General features: G+C 49.6%; 1 protein-coding gene across 1 annotated transcript in view; it reads left to right on the forward strand.

Annotated features, from left to right (window-relative positions):
- BEND3 (BEN domain containing 3) overlaps window positions 1-16,038 on the forward strand; it is a 42,296-nt gene extending 26,258 nt beyond the window's left edge. Inside the window, exon 5 of the mRNA XM_011996260.1 lies at window positions 13,689-16,038. Coding sequence (XP_011851650.1) covers window positions 13,689-15,935 — 2,247 coding nt within the window. The 3' untranslated portion in view covers window positions 15,936-16,038. The remainder of the gene's footprint in view (window positions 1-13,688) is intronic.
- The last annotated feature ends 403 nt before the right edge of the window (window positions 16,039-16,441 follow it).

Here is a 16,441-nt window from a genome sequence, read left to right on the forward strand (position 1 = left end):
TTTTTTTTTTTTTTTGAGACAGAGTCTCGCTCTTTTGCCCAAGCTGATGTGCAATCCCAGCACTTTGGGAGGCTGAGGCGGGACGATCGCTTGAGCCCAGAGTTTAAGACCAGCCTGGGCAACATAGCAAGACCCTGTCTCTAAAAAAAAAAGTATTTTCATTTGTGTGTCCCTTGACCATCTGTTTTTTTTTTTTTTGGAGATGGAATCTTGCTCTGTCACCCAGGCTGGAGTGTGCAGTGGCACAATCTCAGCTCACTGCAACCTCCACCTCCCAGATTCAAGCAATTCTCCTGCCTCAGCCTCCTGAGAGCTGGGGTTACAGGTGCGTGCCACCATGCCCAGCTAATTTTTGTATGTTTAGTAGAGATGGGGTTTCACCATGTTGGTCGAGCTGGTCTCAAACTCCTGACCTCATGATCCACCCGCCTCGGCCTCCCAAAGCACTTGCACCAGCCGACCATCTATTCTTGCATGTTGTCTACTTTAGCCATTAGAGTCCTTGGCATATTAATCATAGTTGTTTCACATTCTCTGATAATTCCAGCATCCCTACCACCTGTGAGTCTGGTTTGGTCTTAGTATGCCTTGTAGTTTTTTCTTTTCCCTGTTTTTTTTTTTTGAGATAGAGTCTCGCTTTCTTACCCAGGCTGGAGTGCAATGGTGCTGTCTCTGCTCACTGCAACCTCCATCTCCCAGATTCAAGTGATCCTCCTGCCTCAGCGTCCCAAGTAGTTACGATTACAGGCATTCGCTGATTTTTGTATTTTTAGTAGAGACGGGGTTTTGCCATGTTGACCAGGCTGGTCTCAAACTCCTGACCTCAAGTGATCCACTCGCCTCGCCTCTGAAAGTGCTGGGATTACTGGCCCAGCCTTGTAGGTTTGTTTTTCTTTCTTGTTTTTTGTTTTTTGAGACGGAGTCTTGCTCTGTCACCCAGGCCGGAGTACAGCGGTGCGATCTCGGCCCACTGCAACCTCTGCCTCCTGGGTTCAAGCAATTCTCCTGCCTCAGCCTCCCTAGTAGCTGTGGCTACAGGCGCACACCACCATGCCCAGCTAATTTTTGTAGTTTTAGTAGAGACAGGGTTTTACTGTGTTGACCAGGATGGTTTCAATCTCTTGACCTTGTGATCCGCCCACCTTGGCCTCCCAAAGTGCTGGGATTACAGGCGAGAGCCACTGTGCCCAGCCTGTTTTTTCTTAATAAGCAGACATGGTATTCTGAGTACAAGGAACTCCTGTGAATAGTCCTTCAGTAATGTTGGAGGAGAGGAAGGAAGGGAGAGAGCAGCATTCTCCAGTCCTGGATTTGGTCTCCGTTTTTTTTTTTTTTTTTAGACGGAGTCTTGCTCTGTCTCCAGGCTGGAGTGCAGTGCAGTGATGTGATCTCGGCTCACTGCAACCTCCGCCTCCCGGGTTCAAGCAATTCTCCTGCCTCAGCCTCCCAAGTAGCTAGGACTACAAGTGTGCGCCACCATGCACAGCTAGTTTTTGTATTTTTAGTAGAGAGAGGGTTTCAGCATGTTGGCCAGGATGGTCTCCATCTCTTGACCTCGTGATCTGCCCGCCTCAGCCTCCCGGGGTGCTGGCATTACCAGCGTGCGCCTGGCCAGGTCTCAGTCTTTTAGCAGCCCTGCATCTCTGGACTGCGAACTTCACTTGGACTTCTTTGTTCTTCCGTTCCTCCCTTAAGTGGGACAGGATGAGTCAAGTGGGCTGATCTTAGGTGTTTCTTTTCCTTCAGGTAGAAGGCTGGAGCTGGAGTTGGGTATCTCCCTTCCTGTCAGTTAGGCTCTGATAAAACCCCTGGAGGTTTAGCTCACGTTAAATAGTTCTCCCGAGGGCAAGCCTTAAGAAAAGAGAAGGCGGCCTGGCGTGGTGGCTCACGCCTGTAATCCCAGCACTTTGAGATGCCCAGGCGGGTGGATCACGAGGTCAGGAGCTCTAGACCATCCTGGCTAACACAGTGAAACCCTGTCTCTACTAAAAATACAAAAATAATTAGCCGGGCATGGTGGCGGGCGCCTATAGTCCCAGCTACTCGGGAGGCTGAGGCAGGAGAATGGCGTGAACCCGGGAGGCGGAGCCTGCAGTGAGTCAAGATCATGCCACTGCACTCCAGCCTGGGCGACAGAGCAAGACTCTGTCTCAAAAAGAAGAAAAAAGAAAAGAGAATGCTCTGATATTTTAAATTGGTTCCCTTTCCTCTCCACCTGCCAGAAGTAGAAGGGGATTTTTCTCTAATATTCACTGTGAGAACCTGGTAGGGTTCTTGGAGGTAGTGTGTCCAGAATTTATTCCTTCTGGTGGGTTCTTGGTCTCGCTGACTTCAGGAATGAAGCTGCGGACACTTGCGGTGAGTGTTACAGCTCTTAAAGATGGTGTGTCCGGAGTTTGTTCCTTCAGATGCTCAGACGTGTCGGGAGTTTATTCCTTCTGGTGGGTTTGTGGGTTCATGGCCTCACTGACTTCACAAGTGAAGCTGCAGACCTTCACAGTGAGTACAGCATTTAAAGGTGGCATGTACAGAGTTGTTTGTTCCTCCTGGTGGGTTCATGGTCTCACTGACTTCAGGAATGAAGCCGCAGACCCTTTTGGTGAGTGTTACAGCTCATAAAGGTAGTGCAGACCCAAAGAGTGAGCAGCAGCAAGGTTTATTGTGAAGAGCAAAATAATAAAGCTTCCACAGCATGGAAGAGGACTCCAGTGGGTTGCTGCTGCTGGCTCGGGTGGCCAGCTTTTATTCCCTTATTTGGCCCTGCCCACATCCTGCTGATTGGTCCATTTTACAGAGCGCTGATTGGTCCATTTTACAGAGTGCTGGTTGGCGTGTTTATAATCCTTTAGCTAGACAGAGCACTGATTGGTGCATTTTTATAGAATGCTGATTGGTGCATTTACAATCCTTTAGCTAGACACAGAGCACTGATTGGTGCATTTACAATCCTTTAGCTAGACACAGAGCACTGATTGGTACATTTTTACGGAGTGCTGATTGGTGCAGTTTTACAGAGTGCTGATTGGTGTGTTTACAATCCTTTAGCTAGACACAGAGTGCTGATTGGTGTGTTTGTACAGAGTGGTGGTTGGTGCATTTACAATCCTTTAGCTAGACACAGTGCTGATTGGTGTGTTTATAATCCTCTAGCTAGACAGAAAAGTTCTCCAAGTCCCCACCCGACCCAGAAGCCCAGCTGGCTTCACCTCTCAGTGGAACCCACAAAAGTGTGGGACCCGTGCTGATTGGGTACCCCTGGAGATTTTAACTCTCAGACTTGTCCACACTGCGTCTCCAGTGGCTCCTCAGTTGCAGTTCGAGTTTCCCTGCCCTCGCCCTGGTTCCTGTGGAAGTCTGTTCTCGGGTGTCTGCTATGGTAAGCTGGGAGTCTCTGTATTCACCCGTCTGTTTCGCCAAGTCTGGGGGCAGTGGTTTGCCCTGTGACCTTACCAGTCTTATGAGTCTAAGAAAACGTGTTGATTTTTTCAGTTTGTTCAGCTTTTTCCTTGTAGTTAGGATGGAGGGCTGACTTTCAGGCTCCTTCCATGCTGGACCAGAAACCTGAAGCCCTTCATCTTCTTTCATGGCCAAATAATATTCCATTTATAGATTTTTTTTTTTTTTTTTTCCCAAGATGGGGTCTTGCTCTGTTGCCAAGTCTGGTCTCAAACTCCTGGCCTCAAGGGATCTCCCGCCTCAGCCTCCCAGAGTGTTGGGATTACAGGCATGAGCCACGGAGCCCAGCCTCACCACCTTTTGTTTATCCATTCATCAGCTGACAGACATTTTGGGTTGCTTCTAGTTTTTGAGTATCATAATTAATAGTTAAATGAGACATTTAAAAAAAAATCTATAATGTCCAGAAAAAAATGTTGATTTTTTTTTTTTTAAATATCTATGAGTATTTTTTTTGAGGCATGGTCTTGCTCTGTCACCCAGGGTGAGTGCAGTGGTGTGACCATGGCTCACTGCAGCCTCAACCCCCTGGGCTCAGTGGATCTTCCCACCTCAGTCTCCCAAATATCTGGGACTGCAGGCACGCACCACCACACCCAGGTAATTTTGTTTTCTGGGGTCATTTTTTTTGTAGAGTTGGGGTTTGGCCATGTTGCCCAGGCTGGTCTGGAACTCCTGGGCTCAAGCATTCCTCCCGCCTCAGCCTCCCAAAGTGCCGGGATTACAGGCGTGAACCATCGTGCCTGGCTGATAATTTTTAATAAAGGAATAATTAGAAATATTCTACCCTCGACTCTGACTGCCTAACCCTGCCACTTGCTGCATACCTTGTGATCTGGGCAAGTTTCATGCATGGATGGCAGTTTCTAGTGCAGTAAGTAATAACTAGATGAAAACCCACAAATCTGATCTGTGATCTGCTGTGGCAGATGAAAGCTACAAGACAGCTAGTGGAATAGCTTAACCATACTTTATTATTCTTTTCCTTTGTGATTGACATTTAGATGTTTTCCAATTTTATATTATTCCAAGTAATGCTGGGAAAACATCCCCATACATCAACACAGTGACTGTATGAGTGTTTCTGTAGGTTAGATTCCTAGAGGTTACGCTGGAAGTGATGAGAAGTTTGACAAGCTGTATGTTAATTTCCCAAAGGAACCCCCAAAAATATTTTTCTCTGTGTCACATTACATTTCTGTTTGTGATCACCTAAAGGAACACCCAAAAATATTTTTCTGTGTCACATTACATTTCTGCTTGTGATCAGTTCTGCAAACTCACTTCAGGTTTTCAAGTAAAGCCAGAGTTGAGGACATGGAAGACAAAGTTTAGCGTATCAGTTCACTTGTGCTATGTTTTGTTACGTAGCACAGAACTACTCCAGAACCTAGTAGTTTAAAGCAACCACTAGGCTGCACGTGGTTGCTCACGCCTGTAATCCCAGCACTTCGGGAGGCTGAGGCAGGCAGATCACCTGAGGTCAGGAGATCCAGACCAGCCTGGCCAACATGGCAAAACCCATGTCTGCTAAAAACACAAAAATTAGCCCGGTGTGGTGGTGCGTGCCTGTAATCCCAGCTACTTGGGAGGCTGAGGCAGGAGAATCGCTTGAACCCAGGAAGCAGAGGTTGTAGTGAGCCAAGATCACACCACTACACTCCAGCCTGGGTGACACAGCGAGACTCCTGAGACTTCATCTCAAAAAAAAAAAAAGCAATCACTATTTTATTTTTTCATGATTCTCTGGACCAGCTGGTGGTTCTGATTTGGCCTTCATCCTGCTGCCCCGGCCAAACTCCACGTTGTTCTGCCGGTCAGTGACCTGCCGTCATGCTTGTGCCTGTCGGTGTGCCCCCAACGTCCTGTCAACGTCCACCCAGTTGTCTGTTCTTCCACCCATGTGTTTCTGTAGACGTCCAGCTGCTTGTATCTTCTTCCACTGATCCCCTCCTCTCAACATCCAACCATTTGTGTGCCTGCCTGCTAGGGTCTTGGGGATTTCTATAGGCACAGGATAGAAACGGGGGCATGGCAGGCCAGGGTGGTCTCGGAAAATGCAACATTTGGGTGTGAAGGCAGGAGTGCCTGTCCTCACCTAGGTCCGTGGGCACGGGCCTGAGGGTGGAGCCCTAGCCAGGGACGTGCCCTTCTCTATCCAGCACTTCCATAGCCCCCTCCCATATCACTACCAGCATGCTAAAATACAAGAACAAGCAAGAGAGTCGGATCAGACTAGGGGCAGATCACCAAGACTCAGGTTCTTCTTCCGTCGCAAGGGGTGACACTGCCCGCCTCGCTGGGCTGTTGTGGATCACTGAGATCGCCCACATGAGGACACAGCACGGGGCATGCTCCACGTCAGCCTTCAGAAATGTTTATTTACTGGGCCAGGCACAGTGGCTCATGCCTGTAATCCCAGCACTTTGAGAGGCTGAAGTGGGCGGTCACAAGGTCAGGAGATCGAGACCATCCTGGCTAACACAGTGAAATTCCGTCTCTACTAAAAAATACAAAAAATTAGCCAGGCATGGTGGCGGGTGCCTGTAGTCCCAGCTACTCGGGAGCCTGAGGCAGGACAATGGTGTGAACCCGGGAGGCAAAGCTTGCAGTGAGCCGAGATCGCGCCACTGCATTCCAGCCTGGGTGACAGAGCAAGACTCTGTCTACAAAAAAAAAAAAAAAAGAAAAAAGAAATGTTTGTTTACTGCCTCTGAGCTCCCATCTCCAGCCCTCAACCCCATGACCAGCATTCAGCTGCTTCCTTCTACATTTATCAGAACGAAATCAGCATGGCACCATCAAGGGAGGTCACCTGATGCCCTTGAGGACACCCAGGCCTGGGCACCATCTACTCAGGACATAAACCATCTCCTGTTTTCTCTCCCCTGCCCCAAGGAAAGAGCAGGAGGGCAAAGTGGGGAGCCCTGATGCACGTCACAGGCAGGCATCTATCAATGTTGACAGCTTGTTTTATGAGTGACATTTAGTACAATGCTTAGAAGAAAAAAACCTCCCTCAAAAAGTCTAACAAAGGGCTGTATAAAGATTTATTTGGCACCTCTGTTGGAGAGGGCTTCGTAGCCAAATATAGCAGATGTGGGAGGTGTGAAGCCAAAGTTTTTATTGGTAATCATCTTTTTGTTCACAGAAGTGGGGCAGTGTTCAAGAGCCGTATGCCAGGCAGAGGTTAGCTTTGTTCTCTCGGGGTTTTTTGTTTATTTTTTTTAAATTCTAAAATGTCATTGTGGTTTGTTTTTCATTTAGAAAATGGAAATGCCATCTCATGCAGTGCAAATGCATGGAACACCTCGTGAGTGTCAGTTACTGTGGTGTGAGCTGAGGATTCTTAAGTCTCTCAACAAGTATCGCAGATAGGTACATTCCCGTTTTAATGAGGCTCAGAGAAGTTAGCACTACCAAGCCTGCGTGATTCCGAACTGGGCACTCAAACATCATGCTGGTGGAGTACCGGGATATTTGTAAGATGCATGAGAAGCCTTAGGTGCATTCGTGTCTTGCTAGGTCTTCTGGTCTTCCTCTTTTCCCTTCATTATAGTTGCTTTATCTCCCCCAGAATCTTGTTTCTTCAGCCATCTTAGCACGTCCTTCACCCTTACCGTATAGTGTTGGCAGCAGAAGGATGACCCACAGAGGAAGAGCCACGGGAGCAGAGACTGTGTCTAGCTTGATCCTGGGAGGTCACTATATTGATGCTGAACTTAGTGAGGGTTACCACTGGGTTGCCTGAGGAGGGTGAACCGGCCCGGGTTAGAACTCCCCTGGTCATCAGTAGTGGGATCACGCCTGTAAACACAGGCAACTTAGTGCAACCCTGTCTCTTATTTAATTTAAAAAAAAATTGTTTTGGCCAAGTGTGGTGGCTCACACCTATAATTCCAACACTTTGGGAAGCCAAGGTGGGCAGATTGCTGGAGCTCAAGCATTCTAGACCAGCCTGGACAACATGGCGAGCACATTTAAAATAGGATTTTGTGCAGAAAGAGATCATTAGAAACTCTCATACTGTGCAACAAGAGTACATGTTCTAGAGGGAGATCTGCCCTAGTTAATACCCAGGACACAAAATAAGTGCAGGGTCTCTACTAAAAATACAAAAAAAAAAAAAATTAACTGACCATGGTGGTGTGCGCCTGTGGTCCCAGCTACTTGGAAGGCTGTGGTGGGAGGATAACTTAACCCCGGGGGGTTGGGGGGCGGTGGTGAAGCTTGCAGTGAGCCAAGATCACACCACTGCACTCCAGCCTGGGCAACAAGAGTGAGATCCTGTCTCAAAAAAAAAAATTCGATGATGATGATGAAAATAATTCTGTTGAAAATGAAAGTGGTAAGCATCATTCTTGCGACTGTGATTCCAGGAGGGAGATGCCAACCCCAGTCCCCCTGACTACTGTTTCACATAGCCTCCCTGCTTCCCCAAGCCCTGCTGCTTTCTGTGTGTTCCAGTGTGCTGCCTCTCAGGGCACTTTTGAGCCACTTATTCATTAACTAAATTCAGTGACCGCCCTTGGATTTGGGGTCCTGATGAAGACGTCTAGTACTTGGAGCATCTCCAGGGTGACCCATTCCCTGGGATGTCACTGGGCATGGACACCTGGAATCTCCCTAAATAGTCTGTTTACTCCTCACTTGCAACCCAACATCAGCTTCTTTTTGTTCAGTCAGATTCTCCAGCTGAGAGATTTGGGCATTCTCTCTGGGTTCTATGGATGCCGGTGGTTGAATGAAACGCCCTGATCAAGATCTGGGCTAGACGCTGGCATTGCGCAGCCTGAGCTGTACAGCAGAGTTCCCATATGGTTGGAAGACGAGCCTCAGAGAATTGGAAACGTGTCAGCCAGTCCTACCCCGTGCCAAGTAGCACAGATTTAAAGATTTCTTGATACTCCTAGACAGCTGAGCCGAGATTTTATCATCAGCCACAAATGCAGCCAGCCCATTGCCGCCTTGGCAGCGTTTGTGGAATTAATTGGAGCTCTGAGCTGACAGGACACCAGTGTGGGAATATCTAAGAACCTTCTCTTCAGTGCTTGTGTTGTGTTCTGTGTTGAATTGTGTACCCAAGGTTTCTGGGAGTGAATATTGCCCTCTGCTGGGACACTAACATTTTTTATTCAAGCAGTGTAGCCAAAAATGTTTCTATTGACGGCAGTGTTTCTAACATGCTTGGTGGAAACGGAAATGTTTGTATTAATGAGGCTGAATATTGAGAGTTATGGGGGGTTTCCCAGTTTCAACGTACTCTTGCCTCCCGCCTGCTGGAGGAATGTGGGGGAGTCAAATCTTGTGTGTGTTGTTGGTATTCAAATAATTCACCAGAAACTTCCCTGTACTCATTTCTCCCCTGGGTATTAATTAGGGCAAGTCTCCCTCTAGAACATGTACTCTTGTTGCATGCTATATAAGTTTCTGATGATCTCTTTCTGTAGGAAATTCTATTTTAAATGTGCTAATGGAACCTTGTTTTAAAGGAAAGCCTCCTTTTCTAAAATCACTCCTAATATAGTATATGATTTGTAATTGTTAGTACTTCAAACCCAGATTTCTCTCTATCTTATAGTCTATGGGACCTCTAAAGTTATTTTAGTGTAATAGAACTTAATGGTGAATAAATTGCCAAAACGTTTACTTTACATTCTACAGGAATTAGCAAGTAAGGCACTTTGAGTTTGTTAGGGCAGTGGTTTGCCACAGTGACCCACGGTTATAAATCACCTTATAGATCAATACAACTTACATGTATGAATTTGTAAATAAATATGTAGACATACACATAGTAATGAAACAAAACTCCTAAATTGATTTACTTTGTGCAGTACACTTTGATATTTTTCTATTCTTTTTGCTTTCTTATTTCCTCATTCCCTCCCTCTTTTTTTTTTTTTTTTTTTTTTTTTTGAGACAGGGTCTCACTCTGTTGCCCAAGCTGTGGTGCAGTGGTACAATCACAGCTCACTGCAACCTCCACCTCCAAGACTCAAGTGACCCTCCCACCTAAGCTTCCCTAGTGACTAATCCGTCCCTCTTCTTTTTTTTTTTGAGATGCTCTGTCACCCAGGCTGGAGTGCGGTGGTGCCATCATGCTCACTGTGATCCCCGCCTCCCAGGTTCAAGTGATTCTCCTGCCTCAGCCTCCCGAGTTGCTGGGACTGCAGGCGTGTGCTACCACTCCCAGCTAATTTTTTGTATTTTTAGTAGAGATGGGGTTTCACTGCATTAGCCAGGATGGTCTCAATCTCCTGACCTCGTGATCTGATTGCCTCGGCCTCTCAAAGTGCTGGGATTACAGGCGTGAGCCACCGCGCCCTGCCCCTCCCTCTTCTTATGTTGGTCACGATCCACCAGAATCAGTTATCATCTGCTAACCTACAATTTGAAACACTGCACTGGGGTAAAGGGTGTCAGTTATCTCCACCCCTTCCTTTCTGGTGTGTGTATATGTTTTCTTTTCTTTCTTTTTAAACAAATAATGCCAGATAGCAGAACAGAAGAAACATAAAGGGCTTAAATTCTCAGCCTTTAGGACAAACAGACTCTAAGACGTACCTTCCATGCGTGACTTACCCTGAGGCACCGTGGGAAAGTCCTTCTCAGTGTACGGGTTGAGAGTATCATTACAACTCCCTCAATAAAAGTCCCCTACAGAACTACCTCTGCCATGGCTTGGGAATAGCATTATGTAATAATACATCATATTGTAATAATAAATTTTTATTTATTTATTTTTGAGACAGAGTCTCACTCTGTTGCCCAGGCTGGAGTGCTGTGGCACCATCTTGGCTCACTGCAACCTCGGCTCACTGCAACCTCCACCTCCCAGGTTCAAGCAGTTCTCCTGCCTCAGCCTCCCAAGTAGCTAGGATTACAGGCATGTGCCACCACACCCAACTGATTTTGTATTTTTAGTTGAGATGGGGTTTCACCATGTTGGCCAGGCTAGTTTCAAACTCCTGACCTCAAGTGATCCAACCACCTCGGCCTCCCAAAGTGCTGGGATTACAGGCATGAGCTACCGCGCCTGGCCATAAATAGTAAGCACTTACTGTGATTCAGACAGACTCAGTGCTGTATGTGCACTGTCTCGTTAAATCTTCACAACCACCCTGTGGGACAGGTACCATGATTTACGCTGAGTTATACACAGGAAGGTGAGGCTTATAAGGTTACAAACAAGGATGCTTGCTGATTGAGCTGAGTTCTTAGCCGTACCTTCATACCTCTCTGCCACTGCTCTTATCAGAACAGCTTCCTTTTCCTTTTTTTTCTCTTTTTTTTTTCTTTCTGAGACAGGGTCTTGCTCTGTTGCTCAGGCTGGAGTGCAATGGCGTGATCTCAGCTCACGAAGCCTCAACCTCCCAGGCTGAAGCAATCCTGCTACCTTAGCCTCCCGAGTAGCTGAGACTACAGGCACACACCACCATTCCCAGCTTATTTTTGTAGAGATGGGGTTTCACTATGTTGCCCAGGCTGGTCTTGAACTCCTGGGCTTGAGATCCCCTGCCTCAGCCTCCCAGACTACTGGGATTACAGGTGTGAGCCACCGCACCTGGCCTCACTTTTCTTAAGCATGTATTTGAGAATGGTGGAACACTTTGCCCTGCTTTATCCACATGTGTGGTTGACATAAATTCATTGACCTCTTTTGTACCCTGGGCACTTTGCCAGGCACTGGGGATAGACTCAGGAACAACATGGTCCCATCCCACAACCATCATGCAGTTTGATGGGGATGGGGACAGCTCGGCAAGGAGACCCCAGAGGGAGTGGGGCAGGTGGCAGGCCTCCCCTGACAGGCTGCCTCCACTCTGGTATGTCCTTGATCCTCTGCTCCTGGGGAGTGCTGTAGAGGGGAGGGGTGGGGAGTGGGGCCCACGAGGGCCCGTTGCCACTGACCATTTGCTCATATATATATATGAGTGTGTGTGTGTGTGTGTGTGTGTGTGTGTGTGTATATATATATACACCGAAGGCAAACCCCGAAGGCAGTATTGGCCAGCTCTGTGATAACTAACGTACTTACGAGTCCCTTTATAAGGTCACTAAAGGAGTAGTTTTTCTTTTGCACGGTTGTCCTCATGGAGGCACAAGAGAAGAATTAACATTTCTCTAATATGAGTCAGATTATTCTGTTATCCAAAAGAGAGAGTCTAGGAAGTAATTCATTAATTATTATTGAGATGGGGTCTCACTCTGTCACCCACGCTGGGGTGCAGTGGCAAGATCTTAGCTCACTGCAGCCTCCATCTCCCAGGCTCAGGTTATCCTCCTACTTCAGCCCCCCGAGTAACTGGGCCTACAGGTGCACACTACCGCGCCTGGCTAATTTTCTTGTATTTTTTTTAGTAGAAACAGTGTTTCGCCATGTTGCCCAGGCTGGCAGAACTTCTGCGCTCAGGAGATCCACCCATCTGGGCCTCCCAAAGTGCTGGGATTACAGGCGTGAGCCACCGCGCCCAGCCGTTCATTAATTAAATGAAAAAGAACACATGGAAGGTTCAGAAGGATGAAAGTTTTCTGTTTATTTGGAGTCCTGGTTTCTATTCCCCCTGTATCTACCTATTCTCAGCCTCATATTGCTCACTTGCTGTATGAAGCCTCACTTCTTGAGGTTGTCTCTTTTCCCTACATTGGTTGAGGCTGCAGAGAAAAACACCTCATGCCCTGTTTTATGCTGGCATTAGTGACCTGAAAACTTTCTAATAACCCTTATCTGCCCAGATGAGATAAGCTGAGAGCAAACACTGACTGCCAGGCCCTGGCTATTCAGAGAGGACGGACAGCAGCCACAGCACCCAGGAACTTGTTAGAGATGCAGGCCCAGGGTTCACACTCTGCATTCCAGCAAGACCCCAGGTGATTCAGTGTGTACACTAGAGCTTAAGCGCTGGGCTAGGCCGGTCCCAGCCACCTGTACTCTTCCCAAGCGTGGAGAGAAGCACCCCAGGATGCCGTGTGTTCTTGTCCATTCCCAGTTGCCCAAGGCACATGCCTGTCAGGCGGAGCAACAGCTCCCTGCTCCCCCAACACCCACCAGTGCTCACTGACTAGCTCATCTGCTTTCCTAAAACTCAAATATACATTTCCATAAGTGTCTGGGCCAAATTCAACATTTGTCAAAAACAGGCTTATTAGGTTATGGCTGAAATACAATGAATGATACATATTTAAGGTATACAGTTTGATACGTTTTGACACGTGTCTACCAGTGAACCCATAGCCACAGTCATGATGATAAACATCCGTCAACCCACTGACGTTCTCTGTGTCATTCTCCATGTCCCATCGAATTTTCCCTGCCATCCCTAGGCAATGACTGTCTGCCTTCTGTCATTATGGGCAAGCTTGTGTTTTCCAGAATTGTATATACACAAATTGAATCATACACTATGGCCTCTTTTTTTGTGATTTATTTTGAGATTTATCATGAGTACTTTGTGTACTGTATCAATAATTAATATCTTATTGCTGAGTAATATTCCATTGTATGAATATAACACAGTTTATATACTTGTTGATTTTTCAGAAACGGGGGGTTGTTTCTACTGTCTCACAGTTGCATAGGCCAGAGAGTTCTGGGCCGGCCTTTTCTGGTCTAAGATGTGATTTCAGGCAATGATGGAGTTGGCATCAGACAGCTGCTCTCCACAGCGCAGTTCTCATGTGCCCCTACCATGCATCTCAGAGGAGCCTTCCTGAGAAGGCATGCCTGCTCTCCCAAAGGCTGCAGGCTGAAAGGACACACTGCTGCCTTTGGGAGCTACCATAGGTAGGAATCTCTGTCCCTTCCTGAGAGCAGACCAAGGCATGGGTCCATGAGGTGACCTGTCTGTGGCCAGGAGCTGCACAAGCCCGTCACCTTCCTGTGCTCTCCCTCCTGTTTCTTGCAGAGTTCTTACCCGGTATTGCCAACGTCAGTGTCAGCCCTCTGATGGGCAGGAAGTCCAGTGCTGGTGTCCTGCAAGAGCATAAAGCCTCCCTGGGCCCAGCCAGTCTTTTCTCGGGGAGTGGGGAGAGCAGCGGGTTTGGGGTGGTGGAGATGCAGGTTTGTATCAGTGCATCCTTGCATGACGGAGTGATTCAGGGTGAGGAATCAGTTTCTCACATGCTCCCAAGGTTGACCTTGGCCCCTCCGTGTGCCACGCAGACGCTTGTTTAGTGTCATAAACCACAGCACCCTCCTAACACTCTGGGAAATGATTTTTGTTTTGCAGGCTCTCCTAGCAGGCATGCGGAACCGTGAGAACAGCTCGCCCTGCCAAGGCAATGGCGAGCAGGCCAGCAGGGGCAGGAGCCTGGGCTCTGTGTGGCCAGGAGAGGAGGAGCCCTGCAACGATGCCACTACCCCTTCCTACAAGAAGCCTCTGTATGGCATCTCGCACAAGATCATGGAGAAGAAGAATCCTCCCTCGGGGGACCTGCTAAACGTGTACGAGCTCTTCGAGAAGGCAAACGCCAGCAACAGCCCCTCATCGCTGCGGCTCCTCAATGAGCCACAGAAGCGGGACTCTGGCAGCACCGGGGCAGGCACTGACAGTGACCCCAACATCTACTTCCTGATCCAGAAAATGTTCTACATGCTCAACACCCTCACGTCCAATATGTCCCAGCTGCACAGCAAGGTGGACCTGCTCTCCCTGGAGGTGAGTCGCATCAAGAAGCAGGTGAGCCCCACTGAGATGGTGGCCAAATTCCAGCCGCCCCCTGAGTATCAGCTCACAGCTGCGGAGCTCAAGCAGATCGTGGACCAGAGCCTGTCGGGGGGGGACCTGGCCTGCCGCCTGCTGGTGCAGCTCTTCCCCGAGCTCTTCAGCGATGTGGACTTCTCCCGAGGCTGCAGTGCCTGTGGCTTTGCGGCCAAGCGCAAGCTGGAGTCGCTGCACCTGCAGCTCATCCGCAACTACGTGGAGGTCTACTACCCCTCGGTGAAGGACACGGCCGTGTGGCAGGCCGAGTGCCTGCCCCAGCTGAACGACTTCTTCAGCCGCTTCTGGGCCCAGCGGGAAATGGAGGACAGCCAGCCCAGTGGCCAGGTCGCCAGCTTCTTTGAGGCAGAGCAGGTGGACCCCGGCCACTTCCTGGACAACAAAGACCAGGAGGAGGCCCTGTCTCTGGACCGGAGCAGCACCATCGCCTCAGACCACGTGGTGGACACGCAGGACCTCACTGAGTTTCTGGATGAAGCCTCCTCACCAGGCGAGTTTGCCGTCTTTCTCCTCCACCGGCTCTTCCCCGAGCTTTTCGACCACCGCAAGCTGGGTGAACAGTACAGCTGCTACGGGGATGGTGGAAAGCAGGAGCTGGACCCCCAGCGGCTCCAGATCATCCGCAACTACACGGAGATCTACTTCCCCGACATGCAGGAGGAGGAGGCCTGGCTGCAGCAGTGCGCTCAGCGCATCAACGACGAGCTCGAGGGCCTAGGGCTGGACGCGGGCAGTGAAGGTGACGCCCCGCGCGATGACTGCTACGACTCCTCCAGTCTGCCCGACGACATCTCAGTGGTCAAGGTGGAGGACAGCTTCGAGGGTGAGCGGCCGGGCCGCCGCTCCAAGAAGATCTGGCTGGTGCCCATCGACTTCGACAAGTTAGAGATCCCCCAGCCCGACTTCGAGGTGCCTGGCGCCGACTGCCTGCTCAGCAAGGAGCAGCTGCGCAGCATCTACGAGAGCAGCCTGTCCATCGGCAACTTCGCCTCGCGCCTGCTGGTGCACCTGTTCCCCGAGCTCTTCACGCACGAGAACCTGCGCAAGCAGTACAACTGCAGCGGCTCCCTGGGCAAGAAGCAGCTGGACCCGTCCCGCATCAAGCTCATCCGCCACTACGTGCAGCTGCTCTACCCGCGCGCCAAAAACGACCGCGTCTGGACCCTGGAGTTCGTGGGCAAACTGGATGAGCGCTGCCGGCGCCGGGACACGGAGCAGAGGCGCTCCTACCAGCAGCAGCGCAAGGTCCACGTGCCAGGCCCTGAGTGCAGAGACCTGACCAGCTATGCAATCAACCCGGAGAGGTTCCGGGAGGAGTTTGAGGGGCCCCCCCTACCCCCCGAGAGGAGCAGCAAGGACTTTTGCAAGATCCCCTTGGACGAACTGGTGGTCCCCTCGCCTGACTTCCCGGTGCCTTCTCCCTACCTGCTGTCTGACAAGGAGGTGCGTGAGATCGTGCAGCAGAGCCTCTCCGTGGGCAACTTTGCCGCCCGGCTCCTCGTCCGCCTGTTTCCCGAACTCTTCACCGCGGAGAACCTCCGGCTGCAGTACAACCATTCCGGGGCTTGCAACAAGAAGCAGCTGGACCCCACGCGACTGCGGCTCATCCGCCACTACGTGGAAGCCGTCTACCCGGTGGAGAAGATGGAGGAGGTGTGGCACTACGAATGTATCCCCAGCATCGATGAGAGGTGCCGCCGCCCCAACAGGAAAAAATGCGACATCCTCAAGAAAGCGAAGAAAGTGGAGAAGTGAAGGCCTGTGGCCTGCCCAGAGATTCGGGGTCACCAGAGGCTGAGTGATGGGCACCCTTGGGACTGAGCAATACTTGGGAGCACGCCTATGGCATCCACAGACAGGCACCTTATGTCCGTGGGGAGTGGCTTACTACATTTGCACACGTAAACACCCGCCCAGCCGCAAGAAAGAAGCCTTGAGTTTGGTCTCTTGTACTTACAACTTCTGTCCTGTGTGCCCCGGCGGGGCAGCCTGAGTGGGGAGAGCAAGCTGTGAGGGCAGGGACCAGAGGGTAGGGGCCCTCTCTCCCTGGTTGTGCCCTCCCCAGCCCCTTACAGCTTAAAATGCAAACCCAGCAACTCTCTTGCCCCTCGTCCCATATTTTACATCTTCCATTTTTACCCATTTTTTTAATTAAAAAGAAACTCTTAAAAAAATAATTGGGCTCTTTGGGGGCCATTTTACTTAGAAAAAAACCTCTTTAAAAGTGCCATGTTCGTGCACAGTGGCTAATCATAGCTTCA

This window comes from Mandrillus leucophaeus, unplaced genomic scaffold (assembly GCF_000951045.1).
Source record: "Mandrillus leucophaeus isolate KB7577 unplaced genomic scaffold, Mleu.le_1.0 Scaffold507, whole genome shotgun sequence".
NCBI lineage: Eukaryota > Metazoa > Chordata > Mammalia > Primates > Cercopithecidae > Mandrillus > Mandrillus leucophaeus.